The sequence below is a fragment of the Bubalus kerabau genome, chromosome 9 (genome assembly GCF_029407905.1).
Source record: "Bubalus kerabau isolate K-KA32 ecotype Philippines breed swamp buffalo chromosome 9, PCC_UOA_SB_1v2, whole genome shotgun sequence".
Taxonomy (NCBI): Eukaryota; Metazoa; Chordata; class Mammalia; order Artiodactyla; family Bovidae; genus Bubalus; species Bubalus kerabau.
In genome coordinates, this window is record NC_073632.1 from 102,910,321 (window position 1) to 102,927,534 (window position 17,214).

The following is a 17,214-nucleotide window of genomic DNA, read 5'->3' on the forward strand; positions in this document are numbered from 1 at the left end:
TGGGAGACCTGGGTGAGTTTCTCATGTTTCAGCCTAGCCAAGTCCACCTCCTGGGCATGCCAGGAGGTACTAGTGAGGCCAGCCTGGTGAGCAAGTGCAGGTGGAGGTTATGAAGGAAGACAGGCCAGCTGGTGACACAGAAGAAGGGGTGCACAGAGTTACAGCAAGGCTATGTCACTGCCAGCAGCTGGCCCACCCTACTGATTCTGCTTTAAGCTTCCAAAGTCATCATAAAAAACAAACAAAAAGCCACTGTTCTTTGAACTCTTTAGGTTCTTCAACTACCAAACAGCAACCCCTCACCTCATGGCATATTACCTTAAGGTAAAGTCTCTTCAGGTTCCACTACAGGGTATCAAGCCTTTTTCATTTTACTTAGATAATAGCTAACGCAGCAGGAGAGAAGGCCCATCGGCAGGCGCTCCGGATGCGCTCCACGCCTGGCTGCCCGGAGCCCGCAGTGCCACCAGGACGGCACCTGCTTCAGCCTCTGAGGCGATCAGAAAAGAGTGTGACGAGCAAACTCAAGAGTTAGCCGGATGAGGGGAAAGCATTTCAGGGAGTGGAGTGCCCATGCTGTTTACTATGCACAGAGGAACAGAGGAGGCTGCAAGGAGAACGGAGATTTGAGCCCTGCCCGCAAGGAGCCTTACATGGGCTACAGGAGTGGTACTGGCCATGTCCCTCATCCCAGGAGCAGGAAGAGACTTTACACTAGTTTTTTTCCTTTCAAATCTTTGTTGCTTGAATATTCCCCATGTACCCTCCATTTATTTACTAAGCATCCACGCCTTTAGTAGATTTAAAGGCTCCTGAAGGTGGCTATCAGTCTGTTAAATGAAATACTCCTTTTGATCGGGCTAATAGAAAAGTTCTGGATTCTTACCTGAAGGCAGCAGCTTTCAGTGTGGGAGCTAATACAGCGTTAGCCAGTTATCCTATGCCGTCTAATCAGTTAAAGCAAAGCGGGGGAGGAAATGCCAAGGTTAAATGTTTGCCGAGAAATTTTAATTTGTGGCTTAACAGAGTAACAGAATGTAAATCTTCACAACGCTGTCTTCTAAAAACTGAGAAACTGAATCTAAAAGCTGACGTTTATGATGACCACCTACCAGGAATCTAAGGTCAAACAAGTTTCAAAAGAGTGAATACCTGCCGAGTCCAGGGGCACCACGTGGAGCTTAATCATGCTACCGATGTAGGTCGGTAGTGTTTCTACAAAACTCAGCACCTGGAAGTTTTTGTCTTTTGCAAACACCAGAAAGTCGTCCTGTAGTGTTTTAAGGGCAGGAGAATCTGTAGAGTTATAGAGAATGAGAACATGACAAGTCCTGTGTATCTAGTTCATAATAAAATGCAGCAGCCTGGTGAATTTCGGGAGGAAATTAGGTTGTGATTCAAGATAGTGGCTTAGTTTCTTCACTTCCTAAGAAGCCGTGAAGATGAGAGTAAAGGGCTACAACCACGCGAGAACTGAGGAGCCGGTAGCAGCAGCAGTTTCTCGCGTTACTGGCTGACAGGAAGTAGTGCCCAGGGCAGGGTGGTATGTAGGACGGAGGGTCCCGCAGTGTGCTGGCTGACACGCCCGCGTGCATCCTGAAACACCTCTCACCAGCAGAGCCTGTGTGTAGTCACAGAGCGCCTGTCCCCCATCCTCGGATAAGAAAAGGGCAACCAAGAGACACCAGGTCTCAGGAAAGCCTGCCGCCAGAGAGAGACCCGGCGAGCAGACAGAAAACATGAGCACAGGAGACAGTTAAAAACAAACCCTCTGGTATCTTTAGGATGATTTCAAAAGAAAATGGATCACAGAAGAAAGCTGCTGGAAAATAAAATTTGACTGAAAAAAATAAAATTCACCAGAAGGTTTCAAGGTCAAGTCCAATAACTCTCCATAAAGCAGAAAAAAGAACATCTGAGCAAAAGGACAATGGCATAGTAAGGCTCAGGCCAGGGGTCCCAAAATTCTCATAAGCAGGTGTTCCAGAGAGAGAGAAGATGCTCATTAACCCAAAATAAATATAATGCCTTATAGTTAATATGGTGAATATCTTTAAAGCTCATGTATATTTTAATAGTTGATTTTCCAAACCTGTGGGAAAAAACAGTTCATTGGTAATTTGGAATAACACTTAACGCAGAACATTATGTATCTCTTAAAATTGTAAATATTTAAGATAGTATTAAAATTGTTGTATTTCTTGAAAAAAATAATGTGTGCTAAAAAAATGTGCTAAGTTGCTTTAGTAGTATCTGACTCTTTGAGACCCTAATGATCACAGCCCTTCAGGCTCCTCTGTCCGTGGGATTCTCCAGGCAAGAACACCGGAGTGGGTTGTCATTTCCTTCTCTAGGGGATCTTTCCTACCCAGGGATCGAACCCGTGGTTCTTATGTCTCCTGCTGGCAGGTGGGTTCTTTACTACTAGCACCACCTGAGAAAATAATGCTAAGAAGAAAAAGGGAGGGTATCAAAGAAAAATTCACCCTAAACTAAAAGTTTTCCATGATAGTCTAAACACAACTAATACAGAAACAGTAAAGTGAGGTAATATGGGTCAAGTTAGAAACTGTCTTCTCCTCCTATATACCTGGTGTTAATACAATGCCAATTTTCTTTTGAAAGAAAGAATTACCTTTGCTGAGTTCTTTGACTTCCAAAGAGGGAAAGAGAAGATAGCGAATATTAACAGAGTATTCGGCCAGATGGGATCCATGATGAGGGACGCTATAAAAAATTATTCCTCTGGTATTGTTTATAATAGTATTCATTTCTGGCTTCTTCGAGGCTTCCAACAGCATCTTTTTGACAAGAAGACCTAGTCATAGAGAAGGGGATAAAAAAAATGTGTAAGCTAGTTTCCTTCACAAACAAGAATACAGAAAGAGATGCTTTCTTTAAAAAAGCTGAAACAATTGTTCTCTGTAGTCCAACAAGGAAGGCCTTAAAATATTAACACTTAGTCATGCTCCTAAGCCCCTAAAATCTGTAGCACAAGACTGCACACAGGTGAGATTCTAGAAACTGTTTGTAAGGCAGCTCTTACTTCACAGGATGCCCTCTCCCAGAGAAGAAGGTCAGGCATTGCACGCTGAGTGACCATCAAGGCGGTTAGTATGCATGGCCAACCCCCACCCCAACCCACAGTAGCCCACTAACCACCACTCCATTAAGACAGTACTAAGATTAAAAAACACAGTCTCTCATATCATGGGAAAAACAAAGCTGCTGTCGGAGAATGCACCTAGGAATGCACCTTCTCTTCTGTCCCCCAACCTGTGCTTAGAGCTGACAGGGAAACCCAAGGTAACATGGAGGGGAACAGTGGGTCTCTGAGAAAGTGTTACATCCACCTTTCGACCCAGACACAGAGCCAGCAATCCTGAGCATTTCATCAGATAAACTAAGCCAGGAGCTGCACAAAGGCCCTCTGTGAGGTGGATGGTGAAAATTTAGAACTTGACTTGGGGAGAGGGTTGGCTAGCAAGCAAGCATAAGAACCGAAGAACCGACCCCTGCGATCACACCGCCATCGTGGGCTCCAGCCAGGGGAAAGCAGGCCGGAAGGGGGCTGGGGCTATGGGCACCGGAGCAACGACGGACTCTCAACAATGGTTGAGAAACAGGGAAGAAAGGGAGGGCCCTGGGACCAGCCATGCGTGCTGAGCGATATTTACAAGTCAGGCTTATACATGCCATGGACAGCTTCTGACATTTACTCATTATCACGCTTAATGCCTCATGAAAGCATTAAGTGACAAACTCATTTGCTTCTTTTTAGTTTCTCATTTTTCTTTTTATATGATCTGTTACTAGTCGTCCCTTTCTAAAAAAACAAATAGCATGGAAGGAGAGTAGTCATTCTCAACCTCCGAGCTATCGCCAGAAACATTAATTCAGGGGAAAAGGGGCCACCATTACATAGCCACAGAAACTTCGCCTAGCCCGATGGCTGACAACTCACAGTGCTGGCCTGGCAACAGTGAAACGCACTGACCTCCCATGCTGTGCGACACCCAGATCACCGGCCTGTCCCCAACACCAGCAGCTCTGAGCTTCCTCAGAAGTTCGTTGCTCCTGAATGCGATGGACTTTCTGAACAAAACAAGAACAGCAGGCATGACAGGACGCTGTCGCTCTCCCCCAACCCCAGACTTTGCAGTCCATTCTTTAAAGCAAGAGCCTTTGTTCACTGTACCAATTCTACAGGCTACATTTCGGAGTCAGGACTACCTCCATTCTCTCGGGTTGATCCCTGCAGTTGCTTATTCCCCATTTCTAACTTAGTCACGCTGGCGGAAGTGGAAATCTTTACTAAACAAGCACTGTTCAGGCATCTAACATGTATCTGGCAATTTTCACGGGTCCAACTGCCCCCCCCACCCCACTTAGACTGTGCGTCCCTCTCTCAGTATGTGGCCTCACTGGAGACCACACGGTCCCTTGCGAGTTCACCTGTGGAGTCAGCTCTCACTGCTGTTTAGCTCTACTTGTATTTATGTTACAAACACTAAGCTTCCATCATTTTGGTTATATTCCTTAGAAACAGCACAAAGCTCATCAGAATCGAAGCATTCAAATACATATTTTTAAACTAGAAGGGAACTTTAAAGCTGTCTGGTCTAGTAGTTTTAAACTGTGTATCTGGAGAATCCTTTCTTTAAATAAAGGTGTATGAGCACTCGTCCGAATTAAGTGGGGAGGGAGCCCTGTGGACTTGCCCACTGACCCCTAGGCACCATTCCTCCAGCATCTGGGTGGGGATCATTCAGAGATAACAGTTTGAGAACACTGATCAGACCAACCCCCTCCATTGGCAGATCAAACTTCCCAGACCAGTGAAATGACCTAAAGTGGCTGGTGAGTCAAAGGCAGAATTGGCTACAGTCTGGCTCCTGACACCGGAAGTCGCGTGCTGTCTCCTGTACCTACAATTGGACGAACGACATACAAGTGACAGAAGGAGCCCACACGGCGCAACCTCTCTCAGCTGCCTTCAGGTGGTGTGCTCGGGAACACAAAAGCCAAAAGCCTCGTGTTTACTTCCAGGAGTTACGGAGACTGTGCTCCGAATCTGTGGTCCTTACTCAGTTCAGCTCAGTCGCTCAGTCGTGTCCGACTCTTTGCGACCCAATGGACTGCATCACGCCAGGCTTCCCTGTCCATCACCAACTCCCGGAGTTTACTCAAACTCATGTCCATTGAGTTGGTGATGCCATCCAACCATCTCATTCTCTGTTGTCCCCTTTTCCTCCCGCCTTCAATCTTTCCCACCATCAGGGTCTTTTCCAATGAGTCAGTTCTTCGCATCAAGTGGCCAAAGTATTGGAGTTTCAGCTTCAGCATCAGTCCATCCAACGAATATTCAGGACTGATTTCCCTTAGGATGGACTGGTTGGATCTCCTTGCTGTCCAAGGGACTCTCAAGAGTGGTCCTTATTATGAGAAGAGTTTTAAGCGAACCATGTTAGGAACCCAACGGTAATACTCTAAGCCTTTGGTAGTTTCATTACTTATAGCTAACTGTCTCTAGAAGGAAGAGGGAAAAGGTTAAGAAGAAAATCCTGGCTGTGACATCAAAGACAAAACTCCCCTCCTTCCGGGCCACCTGTGGCCCAGCCCCTTCCCCTCCGTTACCTTTCTGTAGGGCACCTGGCTCTCCAGTCGCTGAGGCTGGTGTCATACTCCACAGATATTATTCGGAGAGCAGGACAGTCTCTTGCTAACCACGACTATGTAAAATAAAAAGTACAATAGGAAAAATATTAATTTCCACTATCCCACTTCTTAGCAACTGAAATTTGTAACTAAAGGACCCTTGTTAATATTGACAGCTAGTAAAAGATTGCATTGGAGTCGAGTGTAAAGATGATCAGAAAAATAATTGCAGCATTTTATCATATCACTGCTCACAAAGTGATATCAGTATTTACAGCGTAAGGTCTATGTAGGTGTTAAGAGTATGCTCAATTTTAATCTGCTATAGACAAAAGCAGGGCCTGTTTTTGGAGTCTAGATCAAATTGGCTTTTTGAAAGCATTTAATAGAAAGCTATGATCTCAGGACAGACAGAACAGAGTGACGGAGGTTAGAGATCCAATCTGAGAACTCAGAGATACTGATTAGAGTCACGGTTCTGTCTCCATGTTCCGGTGTCACCAGAGGGAGGGCGCAAACTATTCTTTCTGCTGATAAGCCTCGTGAAGGTGAATAAGCAGCAGTGGGACAAAGCCCCAGAAACTATACATATTTACAGCATCAATTTTCACCAAGCTTTAGATAAATTTCATTCAGTAAATTCATCCCAGCATTTAGGCTCTTTAGGAGAAATAATGTCAAAGAAATCCAAAGCAGAATTACTTCTTCAAAGTCTTTCTATTATAATTATTGAGATCACAGAACTAGTCAACTGTCATTAATATATTATTTACTGAATTATATTTTCAGTGTGAGTGAACTATTACTGGCCCTCACCTGTTTTTTTTCACTTAATACACTTTGTGTCATAGCATGTACCCAACATTATACAACAGAGTGGCAAGCCCAGCTGTTCATGTGACATACTGTAGGTGTCTCTAAGGGAAAGAAAAACTGCATGGAAAAAAATCCCAGTAGAAGGAGAAAAACAAGCAAGTCACAGTGAGGACCCAAAGGCTGGTGGCACAGCCATGTGTCAGGATACTGGTGGCCCGCCGGAGGCAGCCGCTTCCTTACCTTGGGCCAACATGTTGTATACTTGGTTTCATCTTCTGAGACCTTTTCAGTTAAATCCTGATCATTGTCCTGCTGGCGCCACGTTTTGAATGCTGCTCCCATAAGGCCATGAATAAAAAGGACATCTGCTTTAATGGGCTGACTAATAGGCGGGAGAGAGTTTTGAAAAGAAGCAGAAAAAAGTGCGTTATTACTTTGATAGTACAGCTGGCCAGGCAGACCAACCAAAATCAACTGTAATGCACTTAGAGATCAATGAAGTGACATGTCATAGATTACCCTCCAGAGAATTCCATGAGAATATTACACAAATCAATAAAAATATTTAAGACACTAAATAATATGCTAATGTAGTTTCAAACTCAGTGTGCATGAAAGAGATTCTTTTTATCAAGGTAAGTGATGTTTATCAGAAACAGAGCAAATGAGATTTTAAAGTAACTTTATTCTCTCTTTGTATATGACATTTTAAAAATTATAATAGCATATTACTTGCAAGCTATTTATAATACACACACAGTTATGCCACACATATAAAATACATTACCATATCACATTATTTACAAATGAGAATTAACCAGGCCATCTATTTTTCAAGTTGAAAAGAAGTTCTTGCTATTTTCTGAGGTATTATTTTTAAAGTACCTGACAAAAACCCAAGATATGTGTAATTTTTTTGTTGTGGTCCTTTTTATATTTATTGTCTTAGCAATGATACAGCTAGATAGTGGCCAGAAATAACCTGAGGAAGAAGCATGAGTCAGATGTATCATTACAGCCCATTCTGCCAGGCACCAGCCTTTATACTCGCCTAAGCTTTCTCCAGTCCCTTGAGTTCTAGGCCCAGGCTCATTTGGTGCCTGCATATAATAATGTCCTAGTCCCTTTTCATCCAGATCAGCCTCTATGACCCTAATCAGTCAATAACTTACATCTACATGAAAAAGTGTCATGTAACAAAGATGAAATAGGCATCACAAAGTTTAAGTGAGACAAGTTATAAAAGGTGAATGCAGTCTTCCTAAAGGTAAGCCCTTGGTAGAAAATAACCCTGGTAACTTAGCTGGTTCCCATTCTTTGGTGAGTACAGACTGTTTGGGTAAATGAGGTATCTGACGTATTTGTACGGGATTTCACTGGTCTAAATCGTGCAGAAGGCAGTTAGAATGTTAAGCCCTCCAGGCCCCACGTCCCCTGGGGACGGAGCGGCGCTGGGCCTTCTCACCTGGTGCGGTACTGCGGGTGCAGCACGTACACGCCATCGTGGTACTTGTCTGGCACGGTCTCTCGGTCTAGGTTAGCCAGCGTTCTGGCGGCATGGGAGGCCTCCATGACGTGCTGAGACTTGATTGCTTCCGCCAGTATGGAAACCCAGCCTGGTGAAGAGAAGAGACTCCCTAAATAACAGCCCCCATTGCTCTCAGACTTTTGAGAGGCTTCAGGCTAAAAAGGGCGGGAGGAGGGCAAACCTCTGCATCTGTCTGCGAGGAAAAGCCTGACCGCCCCAATTCCATTCTTCCTAAGGCCCTCTGGGTCCCACAACACAACACCATGATGTCCCCAGCCATTTTTTTTTCGTTTAGAAAATGTAACAAAAGTTGTAATTACTAGGGATGAGGTCATAAACTGTAAGAAAAGGTCCTATTTTGCTTTAGCAATGATTATTAAACTCAGTGAGTTAATACTACTTATTTCATTCTGATTGTCAGTCAGATTAGCAGGCCTTAATATCCGTGAGGAAGTTGTTTCTTAATTATGAACTTGTTAAGACCTGAGGTTCAGAGGGAAAAAAAATATTTTTTTAATTGAAGCATAGTGGATTTACAGTGTTGTGTTAATTTCTGTGTACAACAAAGTAACCCAGTTATACCTGTATCTATATATTCTTTTTTATATTCTCTTCCTTTATTGTTTATCTCAGGATACTGAGTATAGTTCCCTATGCAATACAGTAGAACCCTGTTTATCCATTCTCTATATAACACTGGAAAAACTTTCTTAAAGGGAGACAAAGAAATACTGTCTGCAGTACCATTGCATTTCTTTTTGATGTTTTTGTTGTTTAAAAGTGTACTGCTTTATGTACATAAGTATGTATGAAAGTTTATGCATGCGTGTACACATCACACACGCAAAGACCTAGAAAGAGGCACCAAACTAACAAATAGCCACTACCTCTTAGGAGGGGAGGCAGTTGGGATTGGGGTGGGCTCTGTAAAGGTGGGTTTAATTTTTTGCTGTATCTGTGTTCTCCGAAGTATTTACAGTGAGAGTCTGCCCATGCATTATTTAATTTAAAATAAAACAGGACATGGGCTTTGAGGTCAGAGAGACTTGGGCATCAAATTTCTGTGCCCTGCTGACTTGCTATGGAGCCTCAGTCAAGTTACTTTGCTCCTTTGACCCAAAGGAAGGTTCTAATAAATTAATCTAGATAAAAACTGCCATTACCAAGCCCAGCAGGTGCTCAATAGACAGCAGCTTGTCCTCATGTCCTCCTCCCACTTTCTGTGGCAAACTGTTGAGAATCACTGTGATGATAGGAGGCCATTATTTAATAATCCAGAAGAAATTTCAGACCCAACAATTTTTTAAACAATATTCTAATTTTAAAGAAAACCCCTCTTCAAAATCTGTTGTAGAATGCTTTATAATAAATAATGTTTTAAAATTCTACCTAGAGAGATATACAAGTTTGTTACTGGTATGTACAAAAATATGGCTTCATTTTTAATGGAGTCACAAGAAAGGTAACACTAGAGAAAGCATGGCACAAGCCATTTCTACAGCATTTTTCAGTTGACAAAGTATTTTAACAATGCCTGCAATGTTTCACCTTTATAAACCATCAAATGCTCCTTGGAAAACTTGTGTCTTTCTTATATATTTACTGTTTTTAAATTATATAATCTCTGAATATATTTTAATTGTAAAAATGAACAAAAAGAGCATTTAAAAATGAACTTTAGCATCCCCATCATTTCCCAATTCTCATTTATATCCTCAGAAGTAACCAAAGTTAAAAGTCTGGTAGATACCCTTCCAAACCTTTTTAAAAATTCAACTACATACCAATAATTTATACATATATCCTAGCTCCATATACTTTTATTTTTGCTAAACGGAATTATCCTGTTCCTACTGTCCAGTGAGTTGATTTTATACTTTAGCCATGTATACAAATCAAATACCAATAATGAAATTGAATCAGTAACAATAGTAATAATAATAAACTCCCAACAAACAAAAGTCCAGGACAAGATGGCTTCACAGGCGAATCCTACCAAACATTTAGAGAAGAGTTAACACCTATCCTTCTCAATCTATTCTACAAAACTGCAGAGAAGGGAATGCTTCTGAACTCATGCTACGAGACCAGCATCACCCTAATGCCAAAACCAGACAAAAATATCACACAAAAATAAAATAACAGACCAATATCACTGATGAACATAGAAGCAAAATTCTCAACGGAACATTAGTAAGCTGAATTCAATGTACAAGAATCATACACCATGACTGAGTGTGATTTACCCCAGAGGTGCAAAGATGCTTCTACACCTGTAAATCCATCAGGGTGACACACCACATTAACAAATTAAAAATTGTGAATTACTATGCTGTATACCTGAAACTTATCTAACACTGTACCTCAACTATACCTCAACTATACTAAATAAAAGTACATTAAAAAACAGAAAGGGAAAGCACAAACAAATGTTTGGAAAGATATGGACAGAGTCTCAGTGACCTGTGGAACAGAATCAAGAGGTCTAATATACAGAATTGAGGTTTCAGGAGGAAAGAGAGAAAAGGGGACAGAAAAAAATCTAACGATACACTATCTGTAAAGTTTCCAAATTTGAACAAAAACATCAACTCACAGATACAGTCAGCTCAGTGAACACCAAGTAAGATAAACAAAACAGACTAGATACTTCACAGTCAAACTGCTGAAAATCTTAAAAGAAGGCAGAGGAAAAAAAGACATATCATATAAGAGAACAAATGAACCTAAGAGACTTCTTATCAGACAATACACACACAAACCAGCATGGTGACAGGAGCCTGCTCTTGGTGTCTTGGAAACATGCCCCCAAATTGCTGCTTTGTTATCAATAAAAGATTGATGTTCAAAAGAAAAAGGAGAATAGAATGATATTTTTTAAGTGCTGACAGAAAAAAAAACAAACCACATTATCAATAAAGTATTTTTTATCCATGGAAAATAACCTATCCCTGGATAATAAAAGTCAAGATATTTTCAGAAAATGAAAGGTGAGAGAATTTATTGCCAGCAGACTCAGGTCTTTAGGTTGAAGGCAAATGATATCAGATGCAAATTTAGATAGAAAAGAAGGTAGAGTTCTGGATATAATATGTAAATAAAATGTGTTTTCTTATATTCTTTAAATATCACTTGACTATTAAAAGAAAACTAACCACAATATATTGTGATGTCTATGGCCTGTAACATATTATAGTGTGGCAGTACCACAAATGATGGCAGAGGGCATAAAGTGAATTATACTGCTGGAGACACTCACATTATATATTGGTATACTATGAATTCAGAATAGACTTATAAGTTAGAGATACAGTCAATCAAAAAGTACACATTAAATACTGTAAAAAAGCTAAAAGAGGAGAAAGAATAGAATATAAAACAATATTCAAGTAACCCCGAAATTGTCAATAAAGGAGAAAAAAGAAACAAAAACCAGAAAGGGGGAAAAATGCAAGACAACAGACATAACCAAACAATATCAATGATTATATTAGAGGCAAACAGACAAAACACTCCAATTAAAGGGGATTATCAAGCTGAACTTTCTAAAGAAGATGTAAGTGTGTGATGTCTGTGAAAGATGTACTTATTTTTAGGCACAGCAAAATGAAAGCAAAAGAGAAAAACACGAAAGACATGCAATGCAAACAGCAAGCATTAAAAAAGGCCAGCTGGCTATTTTAATACCTGATAAAGTAGACTCCAAGAAAAGGAGTATTACCAGTGATAGAGAAATTACTTAATAAAAAAGGAACAATTCACCAGGAAGAAAAATCTGAGAGAACTAAAGGGAGAAACAGACAAATTTATAATCACAGTTGAAGAAATTAACTTGTCTTGGTAATTGATAAAAACTAAACAAAAGATCTGGAGAAGATTTGAATAATCCAATCAACCAGCTTGGTTTCACTGTTACCATCCCTGTAAAACACTTGACCCAACGACAGGATATTCATTCATTTCAAGTGCAAATAGTTCACCAAGAGAGACCATAAAACAGGCCATCACATGAGTGTCAAATTACCAAAGACTAAACTCTTATAGGGTATGTTCTTTGAATGCCTGGAATATTAAACTGGAAATCAGAGATATATGATATGTAGAGAGCCATTAATATTTGTAAATTACTCCAACACACTTTTAAGTAACCCATGAGACAAAGAAGAAATCATAAGAAGAACTGGAAAATATTTCAAACTGAATAATGATGAAAATACATACAAAATTTGAGGGATGCAGCTAAAGCAGGTTGGAGGACATTTACAGCTCTAAATGCCTGTATTAGAAAATAACTAATGATTAAATTAAATTCATTTTAATTAGTTATTTAAAATAACTAATAATTTAATGATTTTAAAACATGTCTTCAAATTCTTTTGACACTGTTCTCATCAAGAGGGGATGGATCTAAACCCCTTCTAAATCCTCTCCCCTCAAATATGAATTAGCCTTAGTGACTAGTTTTTAATCAATAGATTTGGCAAAAATTACTTCCAGTGCTTGATTTTTTTGTAAAAGGCAAAAGAGTATATTATACCTGGCTCTTTCTCGGAAAATTTGCCCTTGGAATCCAGCCACCATGCTTTAAGGAAGCCCAAGGTGGCTGTTGAAGGAAGCGAATGCTCCTGGCCCTGGCTGAGCTCCCGGCTGAGAGCCGGTACCAATTTACAAGTCGTATGAGTGAGCAATCTTTAAAGGGTAATCTCCATCCCGTGGTTGAGCTGCCCCACTGATGTAGCATAGAGCCCGTAAAGGCCCTCCCTACTGAATCTTGCTCGAATTTCAGATTCATGCACAAAAGATATGACTGACGTTCTAACCAGTGAGTTTGGGGTGGTTTGATACACAGCAATAGATAACTGAAACAAGAAAAAAGGTTCAAATCACTGATCTAAGTTCCCACCTTAAAAAAAGAAAAACAGGAACAAATAAAACCAATACTGTAAATGGTCCTTTATAGGAAAGTCTGCTGATCCCTGTATCAGACTTCAGTAAGTTAAAATCTTCTGCTTATCAAGACACTCTTAAATGTAAATTAAAAAAAAATGGAGAGAGATACAAGAGAAAATATAATATAAATTCATCATTTCTACTAAATATTGTTGAACACATGCATGCATATGTGCACATATGCATGGATATTTACATATGTGTATGTATACATTTGTATACATTATGTATACATTACAAATAAACATATACATTTATTTGTATATATCACCCTGCTTGTTCCACTGAAAGAGCCAAGAAGCAAAGACATCCCAGGAGCAATAAGCACATCTAGCTAGCACTCAACCTTGGTCTCTTAACAATTAGCCTCCACTAAAAGGAAACAGGAGTCTCTGAAGAAATAAGCCTGGAACATGTCGTTACACCAGCACGTGAGGAACGCCTCCCAAAATGAGGTGGGTACATCAGAGGACACAGGAGCCAGCTGGCTGGGCTCCATTGACCAAAGCTGGGACAATCTGGCATCAAAGTACAGTGAGAAGTTGTAAACCATGAAAAATCAGGAATCCATGTGCCCATACTGATAGGGAGGGGGGGGGGAGGAAAGGAGGGAGAAGGAAGAAAGGCAGGAGGCAGAGAAGGAAGGGCTCTTGCTTACAGCAGAATGCCAAATGCTGAACTGTCAACGAGGCAGGGATGCTGCAGCTGGAAAACCACCATGGTGCAGGCATCATGATGCATCATGACAGAGACCAGAGCAGGCAGGAAATTTCATCCACAGCATCTCCACATAGGTGGTTTATTAGTTACAAGGGGGGATATCACCTCTCTTTAGTCTTACTATGCCTCTTGGTTACCCAGATCATATCAAAGATGGTTGTTATGGCCGAAACTGCTCTCCTGTGACTGTCTACACACTGATTAGCTTAGGTGAGGATTATCCACATGTCTCAAGCAATTCTTTGCCCCTACTAAAATGACATGCTCTAAGGACCCAAAACTAACCCTAAGCAAAGCCTTATGTCTGTTGAGAAATTAGAGTACCACGACGGAGGGGTAGAGGTGGGAGAACAGAGGGCTGGATTCCAAATACTCGGTATGTAAAGTTGTTACCTGAGCGAACTATAGTAGAATGAAGATGTTCATTCAAAGCCATATTTCCAAGGATACGCATTATATTTCTCTGCACTTTAGGACAGTCCTTGTGAAGTTGGTACAGCCTCTGCAGTAGCTGCAAGCCTCCATTTGCTTCAATTTTATCACAGTGTGTGGGTATCTAGCACAATAAATTAATGAAAGCTCACTTTACGTTGTACAAGTTCACTAACCAGGTGACAGAGCATGCTGGCGGGCAGCCAGGTGGCCCCTGCTCAAGGGAGAGACCCAGGGAGACCCCCAAACTCTCAGCTCAGCTCAAATATATCAGCCAACCCCCATCTGTGTGGAAGTGCTTTAAAAATCACTGGAAAATGAAGGCCACTAGGACTTGTGACATTTTTATTCTTAAAAGTCATTCTGCTTAGCTCTTAGTTGGATGGAACCATGATATCATTATTTCAGAATTGTTTCAGTATATATGGATATTTTGATTGGTTTCAAACTACATTAAAGGGTCTTCTCCCCTTGAGAAACCTGCCACCTGATGCCAGGAAATAATCCCCTGTGTAAATGGCAGATGTTGCTTCTGTCTATATGAACTCCCAGATACAGATAAGCAACATCTGTGATCCCACACAAGCCCACAGCTTGAGGGGGCGGTGCGCGGAGAGGCATGCTCGCCTCAAACTTAAGAGTTGGACATTTTTTTAAAAGAGAAAGATCAGGTAAAAATTAGAAAGAAAAGGGGATGTGCACGTTCAATGGAGAAAAGAGATAAAAGAAAACCAAAGGAAATCTATGGATTAAGGTAAGACGACAGAACTGACCCAGGACAGCCTGCCACGATCCCCAGGGTGGTCTTGCTCTTTTTCCCAGCACTTAGTTTTATCACTTATGTGACACCATGTCCTGTAGATGCAATGACTTTCCCTTTCTAAATTCTTATTAAATTTCACCACATTTTAAATGCATTTAAAAGTATGCCTTTGGGACATGTATCAGCTGAGATATGTCATACGTTGAGAAGTTTCTGGAAAGGAAACTGTTACGTTGTGCACTGGACGTACTACTACAGAGGCATCTGTTATTTCAGACAACAGTCATAAGTCACAAAACAGTCAAGCTGCTTCTCCCACGTTCCCTTTTCAGTGTGTTACCACACTAAAGACTCGGGTGCTCATTCCTGATTCCACCAGTGGGAGCTGAGATGAGCACTGCGCTTCTGCGCCGTGTCTAACGGTTCCCAGTTAAACGGGAGCATTTAGAGCCGATTCTCATGCTGTGGGATGACCCGCCTGCATCAGCCTCACCAGGGGTGCCTGTTACCAATGCGAACTCCTGGACCCCACCGCACATCGACTCCATTCAAATGGCCAGAGGTGAGTAGGAATGTGCATTTTAAGCATGCTTCCTGGATGACTTTTATGCACTAATGCTTGAGCACCACAGTTTGCATGCTTTTTCTCATTTTTAAATCAAACCATGATCATGATTAGCAACAGATTTCATATTTGCTAAGTATTTTCTAAAAATAATTGAATATACATGCAATGGTTAAAATTCAAGGCTATGGTCAAGTAGATACTTTTGCCAAGTATTTATTTTTTTCCTGTCTTCCATACCTTTCAAAATTTTAACTGGAAATTAATTAATAAATTATAATACTTGTAAATTTTAATATTATTGATAATATTACTTGTAAAAACTATCTGAGAAAGGTAATGGAAGACAGCATAATTGAAAGGTAAATGCTATATTTAGACAACAGGTTGCTTTATGTACACTTGAGATTAAATCCATTTTTAGAAATACTTAGCAAAGATGAAATTCATGTGTTGGTGCTAAATCATGATTATCAATGCTAACAACTGAGAAAAAAGCATGAAAACAAGCAAAAAAACTTTTTTTCTTTTATAAAAAATTAGAATTACTTCCCTTGAATGAATCAATATGTATAATGTTTTCAATGTGATCATAAAATGTGACCATATTTTGAAAATGTAACTTACCTCAGAATGCTTTACTAAAGCTTCCAAACAGAACATTTCCACTGTAGCTGAAGGAACTTCTCCAAAACTTTCCGCATAAGGAAGTCCATTTCCTCCGAAACACCATAAACCACCCTGACAATGAGATGATCAAAATTCTTAGTGAAAAAAAGGGCCTAATATTTTTTGTTTCACAAAAAAAAACAAAAAAAACAACCTCTGTACTATATATAGTAATTAGAAAGAACTAATATGTAGGACTCAAAATATTTCAGAGACTTACGGGGAACTTTCATTATGCAAACTGTTGCTAGACTAGAAAACATGTGGGATTATTCTTAGAAGACAGCAGTCTTTGAGCTTCTCAGTTCTTTCCTCTGTGTCCTCTTATCTGAAAGTACAGACACTAACACACAAATCTTCACCCAGTAAGAAAAGCCAGGGCTGAACAAATGATGTTCTGGTGTCAGATTATGCCAGTAGAGTCTAGCTAAAATCTATCAATCAGAATGATAGAAAAGGCATTACTAGAAAAAGTTAAAATACAGACAATAATAACTGATCAAAGAGCTTTTAATTTAAAAAAAAAGGCCGGGGGGGTGGGGGGGGCAAATTCCCTGGCAGTGCAGTGGTTAGGGCTCAGTGCTTTCACTGCCAGGGCCGGGGTTTAATCCCTGGTTGGGGAGCTAAGATCCTGCAAGCCATGCAGCACAGTCAAAAGAGAGAGAGAGACAGCTTTTAAGTCTTCTTAAATTGAAATTCAAATTCACATGGAAGAATAAACAGAAGAGTTAGGAAAATTATGAAAGAGAGGAGTAGTGGGGACTAGTCCTTAGTAGATACTAAAACACAAAAATAAACTGGGAAAAGAAAACTTCAATTCTTATGGCAGATCGCTAACATGCAATGATCGCTTACAAATTAGTGAGAAAATACCAACAAGGCTGTGGAAAAATAAGCAACAGCCAGAAGCAGAAAGTTCTTAGGAAAAGAAATATAATGCCTCTAAAATATATGAAACAGTGCCCAACACTGCTGGATTGTCCTTAAACCAAGACTACAAAAGCTTCACAGTGGAAAAACCACTGCACCACATCCACTGTTCTCTTGACCCCAGGCGGTCTGCCATTTTGGATCAAAAAGAAGTCACAGTCTACACTGTCCAAATGTTTGCAT

General features: G+C 40.5%; 1 protein-coding gene across 5 annotated transcripts in view; it reads right to left on the reverse strand.

The window, feature by feature from the left end:
• Positions 1–17,214, reverse strand: part of SERAC1 (serine active site containing 1) — a 55,756-nt gene that overhangs the window by 3,558 nt on the left and 34,984 nt on the right. For 3 of the 5 annotated variants that reach the window (XM_055536079.1, XM_055536080.1, XM_055536083.1), the window contains 8 exons: positions 16,060–16,173; positions 14,066–14,228; positions 7,940–8,090; positions 6,715–6,856; positions 5,638–5,732; positions 3,998–4,095; positions 2,636–2,818; positions 1,153–1,296 (listed from right to left, as the gene is read on the reverse strand). In XM_055536079.1, coding sequence (XP_055392054.1) covers positions 1,153–1,296; positions 2,636–2,818; positions 3,998–4,095; positions 5,638–5,732; positions 6,715–6,856; positions 7,940–8,090; positions 14,066–14,228; positions 16,060–16,173 — 1,090 coding nt within the window. The other 2 variants (XM_055536084.1, XM_055536082.1) reach the window with 2 other exon arrangements.